At 41.2% G+C, this 16,212-nt stretch overlaps 1 protein-coding gene across 1 annotated transcript in view; it reads left to right on the top strand.

Annotated features, from left to right (window-relative positions):
• The first annotated feature begins 5,036 nt into the window (after window positions 1-5,036).
• ERICH3 (glutamate rich 3) overlaps window positions 5,037-16,212 on the top strand; it is a 127,156-nt gene continuing 115,980 nt past the window's right edge. The window contains exon 1 of the mRNA XM_025288445.3: window positions 5,037-5,508. Coding sequence (XP_025144230.1) covers window positions 5,486-5,508 — 23 coding nt within the window. The 5' untranslated portion in view covers window positions 5,037-5,485. The remainder of the gene's footprint in view (window positions 5,509-16,212) is intronic.

Here is a 16,212-nt window from a genome sequence, read left to right on the forward strand (position 1 = left end):
ACCCCTGTATTGCCATATCTGTACTTCTATCACTGCACTTTGCACTTACTTTGTCATTCTTCGTCTGCGTGTCTATGTAGCTGATATACTTCAGCTTCAGGGCAGACAATCACTCTGTTTGTCTTTGAGGCCTCAGGTACAGTAAATGCCATTGACTTCCCATGGCCACTAAATAAGTCTATTGAATGTCCATTCCAATCTGTCTGTAGATTCTTTCTAGCTCAGAAATAGGGGTAGAAGGGTTTGGAGACACCTCACCTATCCTGGTTGCTCAGAACTCTAAATTAGGCCTGTCCGCTTGAGTTTGTCACTGTATCCATTGTATATGCCTGCCAAGCCCTTCCTATATAATACCCAATACCATGCTTCACCAAATGACTCACTGGAATTAAGCTAATTAGGGAAGATTATTAGGGAAAGCTGGAAAACAATTCAGGTTTGAAATTAAATCCGTGTACATTTGTTCTTTATTTTCCAACTTCTCAATGCTGAAGTTCTGAAGGACCCAAGCTAATGTTGGAGGATACAAGGTATTAGGAAGCTCTCTTATAAACGTAACCATCTACAATTGTGTCCTGATGAAATGCTTACACTACTTTCTCAATGCTGAAGTTCTGAAGGACCCAATGTTGGAGGATACAAGGTATTAGGAAGCTCTCTTATAAACGTAACCATCTACAATTGTGTCCTGATGAAATGCTTACACTACTTTCTCAATGCTGAAGTTCTGAAGGACCCAATGTTGGAGGATACAAGGTATTAGGAAGCTCTCTTATAAACGTAACCATCTACAATTGTGTCCTGATGAAATGCTTACACTACTTTCTACTGGAGTTTTATGCTCAATCATGTGACCCTCAGTTGTGACTCCATGGACTGTGGCCTTCTGGGCTCCTGTCCATGGCATTTCCCAGGCAAGAATACTGAAGCGGGCTGTTGTCTTTTCCTCCCCCAGAGGACCTTCCCAACCCAGGGGTTGAACCCATGTCTCCTGCATCTCTTGCATTGGCAGGTGGGTTCTTTACCACTGAGCTACCTGGGAAGTCTCACTGGAGTTTTATCAGTTCAGTTCAGTCACTCAGTCATGTCCAACTCTTTGTGACCCTGTGGACTGCAGCACGCCAGGCATCCCTGTCCATCACCAACTCCTAGAGCTTGCTCAAACTCATGTCCATCGAGTCGGTGATATCATCCAACCATCTTATTCTCTGTCATTCCCTTCTCCTCTGACCTTCTATCTTTCTCAGCATCAGGATGTTTTCCAATGAGTCAGTTCTTCACATCAGGTGGCCAAAGTATTGGAGCTTCAGCTTCAGCATCAGTCCTTCCAATGAATATTCAGGACTGATTTCCTTTAGGATTGACAACCTTTGGGATGTGACTGTGCACAAAACCACACACAGTCTTGTGCATGGTTCTGTGTGTATATTTCATAAAATATATTGATTTTTAAAAATAAAATATGTATTATTAAGTAGGAAGCTAATCACACTCATACATTTTAAGCATAACATTTGCTCCCAGGATTCAGATTTATGCACTAAAAGCAAGGGACTTGGACAGTCCCTTGCTGTTCAAGGGACTCTCAAGAGTCTTCTCCAACACCACAGTTCAAAAGCATCAATTCTTTGGTGCTCAGGTGTCTTTATGGTCCAACTCTCACATCCATACATGACTACTGGAAAAACCATCGTTTTGCCTATATGGACCTTTGTCAGCAAAGTAATGTCTCTGCTTTTTACTATGCTGTCTAGGTTGGTCATAGCTTTTCTTCCAAGAAGCAAGTGTCTTTTAATTTCATGGCTGTAGTCACCATCTGAAGTGATTCTGGAGCCCAAGAAAATAAATTGGAGTTATATATAGTGCTGTTAAAAGAAGGTCACATCAGATCATCATGCACGTCTCTTACATCTGAGGAGAAAATCCTGATGAGTTGATCTTTACCTGTGGGAGAAAATAAACCCTTGGGAAAACTTATTGCTCATCTGTTTATGCTTTCCTTCATTTGCTTGTTGAGTATACTTTGTGAGAATCACTGTGGTAGGTACTGAGGATAAAAGATAAAAGATGTGGTATCTGTTCTCAAAGTCCAGGAGGGTAAATTACCTCTCGGACTACAGTGACAATCTAAGCCAGGGGTGGACAAACTCGTTCTGTAGAGGACTAGACAGTAAATATTCTAGACTTTGTGAGCCATAAGGTCATTGTGACAACTACTCACTTCTGCCTTTGTAACACCGAAGCAGCCATAGGCGACTTATGAACAAATGTGCGTCTCTGTTTCAACAAAACTTTACTTATGGATACTGAAATGTGAATTTTATGTAATGTTCATGTATCCTAAGACATTATTTTTCTTTTGCCTTTTTCAAACGATTTACAAATGTAACAACCATTCTGCACTTGTGGAATGTAAAAAAAACCATGCAGCAGCAAAGATTTGACCCTTGAGCCATGGATTTCCCACCCCTGACCTAGGAGATGGTCACTGATGGTTTCGATCTGTGATTTCCAGGTTTAGCTAGTATTCAACCAAAGCAGAGATCCAGTTCTCATTCTAGGAGTAGTTCTTGTGTTTCTTCTCTCCTGCTTCTATCAACCTCTTGTCCACAAAGCACAATTCCACAGGTCTTTGTACAAAACAGAAATCTCTTTGTATTTATGATACTACCAGGGACATATGGGGACTTGCTTCCCTGTGAGAAAATGAAAATGACTCTAGTGACTATTTGGTCTCTGAAACAGTTTAATTTACTGTTTTTTTTTTTTTTTTCTCTTTTCCTTTTTCCCATCTCCATACTAGAAATTAACATAAAAATTCCTTCTGGCTAAATTCCCAATGCATTCTCACAGTGAGCATTTTCTGAAGTGAAAATTAGTAGCTTCCTTGCAGTTTTCATCAGGGATGTGATATTGTGCAGCTTGCTGGCGTAGTGAACTCAAACCCCATTTATGAATTATTACATGCTGCTCAGGGTACCTCACTGTCTGCTGCGTGCCAGATAGTCTTTCCTACAAACCCTGAGTATCTAAATAGTGGATCTTAATTTTCTTTCTCATTCCACCAGTGAGAGAATACCATTTTCTATTTGCACAAATGAATTAATATGTAACAACTAGTACTTACATAATATTATTTTATTTACACCATCCTTAGGGGTTGGTAGCACTTAGGAAAATGATGAAGTCTCTCTGTAGTCCTTCTCTCTCCCTCCCAGTTTTTATCCAGGTGAAATCTTCTTACAGTGAACTTTAAGGACATCATCCAAGGGAAATGACAATCAATAGGAGTAAGCTTATAGGGGGAAAGGTGGGTTCAAGTGCCATTTATGGCTGTGCAGTGATTAGGTATCTATCTATAAGGCTTCCTTGTTTAAACATAAAATGCCACTTCAAATCACATATTTCTTCTTTGACAACCTTGGCCTCTGTCTAGCTGCTCTAGCCATCTGCTCCCCAAAGCAGCTTGGAGTCCTCTATCTCAGGACCTAAGCTATTGAGCTAGAATGCTATTTTGTCTCTACAGAGATGACTCTTGGTCTTTCAGGTCAGAAAACTCTGATAATATAGAAAATTTGACTTCTGCAGCAATGCACAGGAGTTATGGAGAAAGGAATCTGTAATTGTTAAAAACACAGGTTTTGGAATCAGAGTTGTATTTGAATCCTGGTTTTCCCACTTAGAAGCTATTATACACTTCAGGCAAAAAAAAAAATAACTTCTCTGTGTCTTATGAAATGGAAGAAAAAAACCAACTTTAGAGAATAGAGGTAAGGATTAAGTGAGATAATGAACAGTTAGTAACTGCTCAATAAAAGACCAAGGAGAGCATTTAGTAAGTACTCAGTAAAAATGAGAAGGAAATGGCAACCCACTCCAGTGTTCTTGCCTGGAGAATCCCAGGGACGGCAGAGCCTGGTGGGCTGCCGTCTATGGGGTCACACAGAGTCGGACACGACTGAAGCGACTTAGCGGCAGTAGCAGCAGCAGCAGTAAAAATGAAACCATTTTGAAGAGATTTTTCTTTTTGCCTTCATTTATACCCCAAACAATTGTTACACTGCTGTTGGCCTCTGAGACTACTGAAAAATAAAATAGATATACACCATGAAATAGAGAAGCTCAGGTTCAAGTAGGAAAGGCATCCACAGATCAGTAAGTAAGTATGAAACATATATGTCCAGGCAGAGTGGGTCCCCAGAGGCAGGAGTCATCAACTCACCTGGAGATGTCAAAGAAGACAAGAATTGAAGTAAGAGTTGAAGGATGAATAGAAGTTTGTCAAGTTGTCAGGGTAGAAGCATGTTCCCATGAGAGGGAAAGTGAAAATTTGGTCTTGCTAGAGTTTAGGGTAGCAGAGGCGGAGAAAGTGGTCACAATGAGGTTGACAAAGGATGCTGGGGACAGATGATAAAGGGGCTTGAATGTCATGTGAAGCAGACTGGACTCTGATGTTCTTGGTGGGCCTTTAGGACGCATGGGAAAGCAGAATGCCATTAATGAGATGATGCTCTTCATGCTGGTAAGTGTGGCTGAGCTAGAACTGAGATCCATGGAGAACTCAGTCACCTTGAATGTGTCCAACCCTGACTTATACAAGGCAAACCTGAGGCCGGAGGTCAAATTACCCAGCATAGAATCTGACAAAGCAAAAACAGGACTAGGAATAGCTCATCTGAATCCTAGGCTTTCAACTTCCTCCACACCAAGGCCCCCTTGAATAAACCCAGGCTTCTTTGTCTAAGCCTTGCATTTTCCCTACTAGATTCAAATACAAGTTCCAGGTGCCAGCATGCTTCAGTGAGGAACAGCATCTTTCCCACTTTCTGAATATCAGAACCCTCAGCCCTGTCTGCCAGAAGTAGTGACCTCAGTTAGGAGCAAGGTTGGGGGTTTTCCAAGGAGGAAATCCAGAAACAGCAATCTCTGGCAGTTGGAGAAACAAAATCAAAAGCCACAGCTTGAACTAACCCTCCCTTCCCAGGGCCTAGCAGAAAGCACACCAGCATAAGCAGGGCGTGTGTGTGTGTGTGTTTTCATGTCGCAGGTGCCTAGGGAACCTGCCCGCATAGTGGGTGTGTGTGTTCAGATCGCAGGTGCCTAGGGAACGAGAGCCCTCGAGCTACAGCGCAGGGGCCTGGGTATCCTCTCACATCTGGGCCCAGTAAAAGCGCTGGAAGCTGGGCTTCACTTCCAACTTCCCTGGGCTCGGCTCCAGCAGCGCTTGGGCTTCTCTAAATCTTCCCCGTTTGCCTTCCTTCCCGCCTTAGCAACCGGAGGACGTGGATACCGCGGGCGGGTGAGGGCCTGGGAGGCTGCGTGCAGCCCGGGCGCCCGGGGGCGGCGGCCCAGCCCCAGTGCCCCGCGCACTGGCGACCGCAGTGCGGAGCCACCCGGCAAAGGCGACTGTCGCGGCCCCGGCGTGCACAGGTCCCCCGAACCCACCCTCCGTGCCCGCCGCGGGTCCAAAAGGGATCCTGCAAAAATGAGCCATTCTCACCCTGCTGGGTAAGTGACAACTGGAGCTTTTCCACGCCGCGGCAGGTGGCGGCTGCAGCCAGCGGCCCCTCCACCCGTTCCTCCTGCTGCTGAGGGAAGGGGCGAACGGGGAGAGGGGGCTGGGGAGAGGAGGAAAAGAATAAGGATTCTGGGTCGCAGCGAGGATGGCAGACATCCCAGGCTTCGTATCTCCCCTCTCCCCTCCCTCACTTCTTTCCATGACGTTTACCCCCTTTGAAATGTTCACTCAGGAAGGATTTAAAAATGGATGTGAAAAATGCATACATTAAGCAAGGACATTAGTTGAGACCAAGAGGATCCTGCGTGATGGAACATACGTGTTTAAATACAAAAGCAAAGGTCAAAACATGCGCATTCGTTTGGAGAATCAAGGCTTAGAGATAAATTCTCACTGGGGCGTCTTGCATTCAAACGAGTTGTGCCACGCACTGAGGGAGGTTTCCTGTGGGGGTACCCCATATTTCAGGATTTTTATCTGCCCCATCTCAAAAGGATCATAGGGTTTTTTGTTTTTGTTTTTGTTTTTAAATATTGTGACCAGGGGAGGTGGTGTGATGCAGAAAGGCAAGAAGGAAGAAGGAAGAAGGGTGCCTGTGTGTTTACACATGATCTCCTGTTGTGTTGGGCAGGGTGACTCCTCGGAAGACATATTTTGGCAATTATTCAGTCTGTTTTAGAAAGTTAACACAGTCATTATTGGCTGTTGAAAAGAAAAAAATAAAACCAACCCCCAACGGATCTTGGTCCTTTTATTGGAAGAGAGAATATCCAGTTTCCTTTTGAATTAAACAATGTAATGCATATTAGATGTTTTTTTTTATTATGATACATCTAGTAAGCAGATAATATCCTAGTTGATCTTGCAACTAATTTGAAGATGCTTTCCTTTTTAATTGAATTTATTGCACATTTTCAAGAGCAGCAAATTAGCAGAGGACAACATATTTAAGATCATTTGGAGTTTGTGATGTCTGAAATACCACATTAGTCGCTGGGTTCAGGATTTATAGTCAGACTTAAAGATTTTGCTTTTTAATGAATTCTCTGAATGCAAGACATAAATGAAATTGTTTGAAAAAACTAAAGGCCTATAAGGTGCCCTGTTGGAAGTCAGTTTCAGAACTTTTTGGAAAATGATGAAACTATGCCTAAATAAGCTTCCTATTTTATCTTAAATTGAGTTCAGTTTAGGTACGTGAGGGGATCCTCTGGTCGCTCAGATGGTAAAGAATCTGCCTGCAATGGGGGAGACCGGGGCTCGATCCCTGCGTCTGGAAGATCCCTGGATGAGGGCGTGGCAACCCATTTCAGTGTTCTGAAGAATACTGAAGAATCAATGGACAGAGGAACCTGGCAGGCTGCAGTGCATAGGGTCGAAAAGAGTCAGACACGACTGAGCGACTAACACTTAGGTACTTGAAGGGTTTGATGCTGAACTGTGCAGTTTTAGTTGCTGTGGGTCAGTGGGATGTAAATGGCACTATTTTTCTGCAGCTGCTTTTTGTAGTGTCCACATTCAGGAAAATGAATGTGTCAGTCATGGTTGTCTTCCTATGTTTTTCAAGTTTTTGGCTAAGTCAGAATCTGATTAGACCATTTAATCATCTATTTTCAAATGTGGAAAAACCTGTAGCTGCTGACTAAATTGTACATGATTAAGATTTCAGAAGCTGAAGTGAAATTTTTCTGAAGCTCGATTAGTTCCAAGCACATGGGAAAAATAGGAAAATGTGTGATCTAGTGAAAGAGTGTGCTTCATGGTACTCTGCAAGAAAGATAGCAAGATGCAATAATAATCGTGCACTAAAATTGTAGACACTGTGTCTCATTCATCTTTGTGCCCCCTTTGCTTATTCCTATATAAAGTAGTGCTCAACAGATGCTTGTGGAATGAATGATATCATCTGACAGTGCATCCAGTCTAGAGGTGGATGGATTCACAAAAGAAAACCATATAAGAGCTAAATATTTATTAAGTGCTTACCATGTGCCAGACTCTAGTCTACAGTTTTACGGGACGGACCTCATTAATTTTCCCACTCACTTCACGAGGCAGATTCCAGTAACTCTTCTTTTCACACATAAGAAAACTGAGGACTGAGAAGTTTTCAGAGATTTTACAGGTAGGAGCGGGTCAGGGCTCTAATAAAAAGCCAAGGAGTCCAGCTGCAGAGCCTGTGTGACTAACCTTTACACGATCTGCCTCTCATGGTCAAGAGCTGAGATGTGGGGGAGCCCTAAATGCATGAAAATTCTCAATCAGATCAGACCAACCTCTGACAGGTGTTAGTGGTACATAGCTATCAGTATTTTGATATAGAATTAGAAAATAATATTGTGATAGTGTCTATATGTATATATTTTTTGTTTGTACTTCAAAAGTAAATGAAAACAATAAACAGAAAAACTCCAAATGCCTTAAAAGTCACCCAAGAATAAAATTATTCAAATTGCTAAAGTTTTCCCTCAATATAAGTAGTCATTATTTTTCTTGTCTATGCCACCATTTGGAAAGAATAAAAGTTCCAGTAGCAAATAAAATGTTTCATTAAAGCTGAGAAAATTTTCCATCATTACTGAAGCAATTTGTATTTATTACATTTTAAGATTTAAAGTGGTAATAACATGTAGTTTTACAGCAAAACAGAAATTTGAAATTCCTAAAATTCCACCAGTCAATAGGATGCTTTCTCTTGGTGCTTGCTTTGAGTTCCACTGCTTCCTTAATTACAGCAGGAAACACTTGACGTAAAAATTGCAAAGGGCCTGGTGCTGACTTTGTTCCAATAGAGTTTGGAGTAAATAAAAATGGTCTTAAAAACTTCTGCCAAAGATGATAATAGAGACTTTGTTTCTGAGCTGCATTGTAATTTGGGGGAAGTCAACTATAACGTACTGTTTCTGGCAATGCCATCTCTAATGAAATTGTTTTAGAGTCGAAAATTTCAATTGATAGTCCCTCGAATTTGTTCAATTTCATCCTGAGTTGCTATTTGTTTGTGTGGGTGTTTGTGGGTTGTGCTCTAGTCCTGGAGGTGGAATGGGGATTTTATACCCCTCAGTCATGCATGAGGATAAAATGATATGGCTCTTCTGACTCCTTCAAAGGATCATCACTGAATCCATGTGCAGTGGCTCCCTGTGTGAAAGATAAGCTTGGCTCTGAGTAGAGATAGTCACACTCATCTGTAAATTTGCTTTGAGGAACTGGAAGAATGGGAAGCATTATAGTTTATGAGAAAATAAAAATGCAGAAGATGTATGTTTGGAAAGATTATTCCAAGGTTTTGAAACTTTTCTTTTTTGGTTTAGACTTATTCATTTATACCATTTAATGTGAAGATATGTTTCTATAGTAACAGAAGATGCTGAACTGTGATTTAGAAAGAATGATCATATCCTTAGTACTCTCAAATCACTCAGTTCTATTTCATCAAAGGCAGAGTACAAAGTGCTATAGGTAAAATTATCAATTTTTAGATAGTTTATAGTGTATATGTATATCCAAAAGGTTATAAACCAACATGTCATTTACATATGGAATATCCATTGCATTTTGTCTCTGCCTTCTTTTTATCAATCCAGCATGGTATTTCTTGTTCTATTTTTTAAAAAAATGATGTATAATTAACATACAACCTTATATTAGTTGCAGGTGTACAACACAATGATTTGATATTTGTCTACTTTGCAAAATGATCACCACAGATACCAAATGATCTCACTTATATGTGGAATCTAAAACAACAACAACAGCGACATGAACTCGTAGATACATAGAATAGATTGGTGGTGGCCAGGGGTCAGGGGTGGAGGAGCAGTTGGAAAATGGGGGAAGGTGGTCAAAGGTACAATCCTCCAGTTATAAATAAGTCATGTGGTTGTGATGTACGTCAGGGTGACAATAGTTAATAATACTGTATTTTAAATTTGAAAGTGGCTAAGGGAGTAGATCTTAAAAGATATCACACACATACATAATTTGTAACTATGTGTAGTGTTGACTGTTAATGAAACTGATTACAGTATCTTTGCCTTACTAGCAAGTGTAGTACTTTGTAGGAGCATTCTAGTCTCTTTGTTGCTCAGCACTCCTACCACCAAAATTATCTGTGGCACAGAATTTCAGACTTGAAGTAATTAAATATTTGATTTCAAATTGGGTAGTTTCTATTTACCCTCATATTAAATATTAACATGACTTCATGGAGTAAATTATTTCTGGTTAAAGGAGGTGAATTGAACATGCTCATTTGTCTTGGCTTCCTCTCTGATCATTTTGTTACAGAGTTTGTTCTCTTATTTTTTATAGAAGAGATGTCATCTCTTATCCCTTTGCTTAACAAACCTGTTCATATAACTAGATGGGAATGGAAAGGGATTTGTTATTTGTTTTATGCCTGCGTGCGTGCATGCGTGCTAAATTGTTTCAGTCGTGTCCGACTCTTTGCAACCCTGTGGACTATAGCCCACCAGGCTCCTTTGTCTATGGGGATTCCTCAGCAAAAATACCAGAGTTGGTTACCATGCCCTCCCCCAGGGAATCTTCCCGACCCAGGGATCAAACCCCATGTCTCTTATGTCTCCTGCATTGGCAGTCAGGTTCTTTACCACTAGCACCACCTGGGAAGCCCTATTTGCTATACAACATCACTCAGTTCTTTGAAGTTTTCAGAGATATATGACAAACATCACATAGTGATCTATTACCCCTTTTTTTCAATGATCTGCCAAATTACAGCTCAATTAGGTCCTCCTTCAGTTGTGCTGGAAGCAGACCTTGGAAACTATTTGCAATCATATTTGTTGCCCAGTCAAAGCCATTTATTATATCAACACCTACATAATACTTCAAACTGTCCCTTTGTCTCACAAATGTTTTTCTAAGTTCACTACACCCTAAGAAGACACAATATGGTGAGACGTATGCATTTCTTTTGTGAAAGTGGAAAGTTGATTACAAAACGGAAAGGCAGGAGCTGGCTCAACATGGCTTGGAGTGCATTTTTTAGACAGACCAGTATTAGGAGAGTATACGGAGGAAACTTAAGGGTTTAGAGATTGATTCCGTTCAAACAATCCTTGCCTGGGTTCCCCTAGGAAATCTCTGGGTATCCCATGGGAGTACATATCCCAGTTTACAAACTTCTGGTTTAGCACACAGGGTGCTGTCAAATGAAGGCTGCTGTGTAGCAATCCACACTTCTTTCTCTCATTCCCTATTGAACATCGGCATTTCTAAGCTGTTAGAAGTAGAGACTTCCCCCAATTTATTTTGGTTATTAATAACTATGAAAAGATTTTTGGGGAGACAAGAAAATAAAACATTTTCAATGTTCAACTGACTCATTGTGCAATTCTAAAATCAACCTCAAATAATCCTGATCTGGGATGTTTATGTATTTTCAAGATTTTTGGTTTTCACAGATATCAGTTTCAATGAAAACTTCAGATTCTAGAATTTAGTACTGAAATAATCCTTAAGCTTTAGTTGCTGATTTTGGTACAAAACAAAGAAGTAGTATGCACATTGACTCTTTGGATCTTTCCCTCTATGACTTACTCAGTTCCCCATACAAATAGTTGAAAATCGTATATTCTTTGGAATGATTCCATAAATGTCCATCAATTTAAAATAAATTGTCCAATTAGGTGGGCTTAGGAACCAGAGATCAAGTTGCCAACATCCACTGGATCATCGAGGAAGCAAGCGAGTTCCAGAAAAACATCTATTTCTGCTTTATTGACTATGCCAAAGCCTTTGACTGTGTGGATCACAATAAACTGTGGAAAATTCTGAAAGAGATGGGAATACCAGACCACCTGATCTGCCTCTTGAGAAACCTATATGCAGGTCAGGAAGCAACAGTTAGAACTGGACATGGAACAACAGACTGGTTCCAAATAGGAAAAGGAGTACGTCAAGGCTGTATATTGTCACCCTGCTTATTTAACTTTTATGCAGAGTATATCATGAGAAACTCTGGGCTGGAAGAAGCACAAGCTGGAATCAAGATTGCTGGGAGAAATATCAATCACCTCAGATATGCAGATGACACCACCCTTATGGCAGAAAGTGAAGAGGAACTAAAAAGCCTCTTGATGAAAGTGAAAGAGGTGAGTGAAAAAGCTGGCTTAAAGCTCAACATTCAGAAAACGAAGATCATGGCATCTGGCCCCATCACTTCATGGGAAATAGATGGGAAAACAGTGGAAACAGTGTCAGACTTTATTTTTTGGGGGCTCCAAAATCACTGCAGATGTTGATAGCAGCCATGAAATTAAAAGACACTTACTCCTTGGAAGGAAAGTTATGGCGAACCTAGATAGCATATTCAAAACCAGAGACATTACTTTGCCATCAAAGGTCCGTCTTGTCAAGGCTATGGTTTTTCCTGTGGTCATGTATGGATGTGAGAGTTGGACTGTGAAGAAAGCTGAGTGCCAAAGAATTGATGCTTTTGAACTGTGGTGTTGGAGAAGACTCTTGAGAGTCCCTTGGACTGCAAGGAGATCCAACCAGTCCATCCTTAAGGAGATTAGTCCTGGTGTTCTTTGGAAGGAATGATGCTAAAGCTGAAACTCCAGTACTTTGGCCCCCTCATGCGAAGAGTTGACTCATTGGAAAAGACTCTGATGCTGGGAGGGATTGGTGGCAGGAGGAGAAGGGGACGACAGAGGATGAGATGGCTGGATGGCATCACTGACTCGATGGACGTGAGTCTGAGTGAACTCCAGGAGTTGGTGATGAACAGGGAGGCCTGGCATGCTGTGATTCATGGGGTCACAAAGAGTTGGACATGACTGAGCATTTGAACTGAACTGAACATTTGGAAAAAGAGAAAAAAAATTAAGTTTCTGCATTCATACTGATTTGCAAGTGTCTTTTGTCACTTTTATCTAAACTTGAAATCCCAAATGGTACATTATAAACATGATTTATATTTTTAAAGAGGATGGAGAAAGAGGAGAATCAGTTGAGGCATTCAGAGGAAAACCTTTGACACTACAAAAAAGGACATACATTTATGCTTTCAATTAAAATAAGATAAATATGAATGTGGACTTCTGAGGTGGTACTGGTGGTAAACAACCTGCCTGCCAATGCAGGAAATATAAGAGATGCAGGTTTGATTCCTGGGTGGGGAAGATCTCCTGGAGGAGGGCATGGCAACCCAGTCCGGTATTCTTACAGTTTCCCTTGCTTACTTGCCCCCTGAGCTAGGGGTGAGCTTGTTCCTTATATGGGGTGAGAGTAGGGGTTTATCCAGGGGTTGGGTCAGAGGGGTGGCTTAGATAGTTTGCCCACCCCTTAGGTACTGTTGTGTGCAGGGGGCATGTGCACTACCCCGCTGTCCCTCTGGGCTCTTCAAAGCAGCAGTTGGGTTTTTTGGTCTCTTTGTATCTTTTGTCCAGAATTTGACCCAGCTGCTGCAAGCATGTAGTTATTTTTCATCCCATATAGTTTCTTTGTATTTTGTTGCTGGAGGAGAGAGGTGTTCAGGGGCAAGCACTGCAGCACTGCAACAAGGGCTATTGAACAGGACTTGGTTAGTGCCCTCAAAAGTAGGTTATTTGAGTGTTGGACACTGCATTTTGATTTTTTTCCTTAGTTCCTTGTTTTGCCCTAGCTCCTATGGTTCACGCATATGAAGAATTACTGAATAGCATTGGAAAAGACTGATGCTGGGAGGGATTGGGGGCAGGAGGAGAAGGGGACGACAGAGGATGAGATGGCTGGATGGCATCATTGACTCGATGGACGTGAGTCTGGGTGAACTCCGGGAGTTGAGGGAGGCCTGGCGTGCTGCGATTCATGGGGTTGCAAAGAGTCAGACACGATTGAGCGACTGAAATGAACTGATGGTATACAGAAAACCATTATTATACTTTATGAATTAAAATTTCAATGATAATTTTTACTACATAGTTCATTCGTATCTTTTGCTGGCTAAAAATTCAACCCAAATGTGTGTGTGTGTGTGTGTGTGTGTTAGTTGCTCAGCTGTGTCCAACTCTTTGTGATCCCATAGATGATAGCTCACCAGGCTCCTCTGTCCATGGAATTCTCCAGGCAAGAATGCCAGAGTGGGTAGCCTTCTCTTCTCCAGGGGATCTTCCTGACCCAGGGATCAAACCCAAATCTCCTGCATTGCAGGCAAATTCTTCACCATCTGGGCCATCAGGGAAGCCCCAACCCAAATGTAATATGCATTATACCTTTGTTTCCAGCCCAGAAGAAGCCATTTGGTTCTTTCACTAGCCAGAGGCACCAAATCACTCTGTAGGGCTCTCAGTTAGGGAACACATCCTTCATTGACAAGACCATTGCTGTGCCTTGTTGTATCAGAAAATATATTTGAATTAAACTTATCCACCTGGGAGCTTGCCTTTCTGGATTAATGTCTTTCCAGAGAAAAGAGAAAAAGATGTGACAAGTTCAGTAGCCACAGCTTGAAAAATCATGCTTTAGAGAGATTCTGGTCGATATTAGGATTAAAGGTTTTTTTGAGAATTGTTGTCAAATTGTTTTTATAGTAAGCCACAAGAAATGTACTTAACAAGTGAAGAACATTTCAAGTGTAGGTGTATGGATTTGGATTTTTAAATAATTTCTCATTGTCTGCTGGGACCCCTCTCACTATTCCTTTTGTCTCCTGCCCCTTTTGTAAGGTAAATTTTTTTGTCTATGGGCAGATTACTGTGAGGTGCCATTTCTTCTTGTGCCCCATGCTCTGGGGACTGTCTTTGGAGAGTTTGATTATCCTCTTGTCATCCAACCCAGTTCCCTGCACAGATGTGGTGGGACCCAGGAGGTATCTGTTTCCTCTTTTGATGGATCATCAATGATCTTTTCTGTTTGTCAACACGGATAATTCAGAGTCAAAGTGCAGTAGCTTGCATTTCTTTGAACCCAGGAAGCATGTTCTTTTTTACCTTTGTCTAAGTCCATGTTACCTACTTAAAGCGATCACCTTTCTGGTTATAGTTGTGTTTGGGGCTTAATTTTGTCTTTCCCCTTCCTACAAATTTTTATGTTGAAGCCTAACACCCAATACTTCAGCTATAACTATATTTGTAAATGAAAGTGAAAGTGAAGTCGCTCAATGGTGCCCGACTCTTTGCGACCCCATGGACAGTAGCCTGTACCAAGCTCCTCTGTCCATGGGATTTTCCAGGCAAGAGCACTGGAGTGGGTTGCCATTTCCTTCTCCAGGGAATCTTCCTGACCCAGGGATCGAACCCAGATCTCCTGCATTGTACACAGACACTTTACCCTCTGAGCCACCAGGGAAGTCTTTAAAGAGTTAATTAAGCTGAAATGAGGCCAATTGTGTGGGCCTCAATCGAGTATGACTGTGGTCCCTATAAGAAGAGGAGATTAGAATACAGACACGTACATACAGAGAGAAGACCATGAGAAGGTATTGGGAGAAGATGGCCATCTGTAGGCCCAAGAGAAAGGCTGGGGCTTATCCTTCCCTCGTGGCCCGCAGAAAAAATCAACCCTGTTGACAACTTGATGTTGGACTTCCAGCCTCTAGAACTGTGAGACAGTACATTTCTGTTTAAACCATCCAGTCTGCAGTACTTTGTTATGGAAACCCTAGTACTCTTGCCTGGAAAATCCCATGGATGGAGGAGCCTGGTAGGCTGCAATCCATGGGGTTGCTAGGAGTCGGACACGACTGAGCGACTTCACTTTCACTTTTCACTTTCATGCATTGGAGAAGGAAATGGCAACCCACTCCAGTGTTCTTGCCTGGAGAATCCCAGAGACGGGGAAACCTGGTGGACTGCTGCCTGTGGGGTCGCACAGAATCGGACACGACTGAAGCGATTTAGCAGCAGTAGCAGCAGCAGCGGCACAATGATACTACCTGTTTGCAACTCCTGATGCTTTTTTTTTTGTTCCAACTTGGTCCTTCTAAAGCTGAAGATGGTTTTTATGACGTGTAGGATCACTGAAAATAAGTGATTTAACAATATGAGGGTCATAAGGAGTGGAGACTGCAAGCCAGAAATTCAAAAAGGGAGATGAAAATGAAAGCAAACAGAAAATATGATTAAAGGACTAAGTGAAGAGAAATAATTAAGGCAATAAGTCAATGATCTCTACTGGTAAGTGTTGAGCTTCTCTTTTGTTAAGTCTGATTAGTAATCAACTTACTCCCCACCTCTCAGTGTCTGATACTACTTGGGATAGAAAATTGAACATTTGAAGCTGGTGATCCATTTTTCTATGAAGGTTATTATTTTCTTATAATAGTAATAAACATTTATAAATTAATGAAAATTCTTAGGGCAAAATATTGAAACAAGAGAAGACACAGCAGGGAACTAAACAGACAATATAAATTGCACATAGTAGTTATGAAACAGCATTAAAAGCTAAGGATTTTAAATTGAATTGAATCATAATGTTTTATAGTAGCAGTTAATTTGGCATTCTCTATATACCATGGATGATAATATTTCATATTTGTGAATATTATGTGGCTCTCATTTTAAGAAGTTGTCTCTCTTCATAGCTTGCTCCAAGATATTTACAATAATATTGTTTCTGTTGCTTAGATTCAAGTAAAACTAATCTGCTGTAAATTAGAATAATAGACTTAGAAAGGATCTCAAATCTCTTGGTACTAGTGACACAATAGATTTTTTATTTTCCCTCTAATACTTATCTATATT

This window comes from Bubalus bubalis, chromosome 6 (assembly GCF_019923935.1).
Source record: "Bubalus bubalis isolate 160015118507 breed Murrah chromosome 6, NDDB_SH_1, whole genome shotgun sequence".
Lineage (NCBI taxonomy): Eukaryota > Metazoa > Chordata > Mammalia > Artiodactyla > Bovidae > Bubalus > Bubalus bubalis.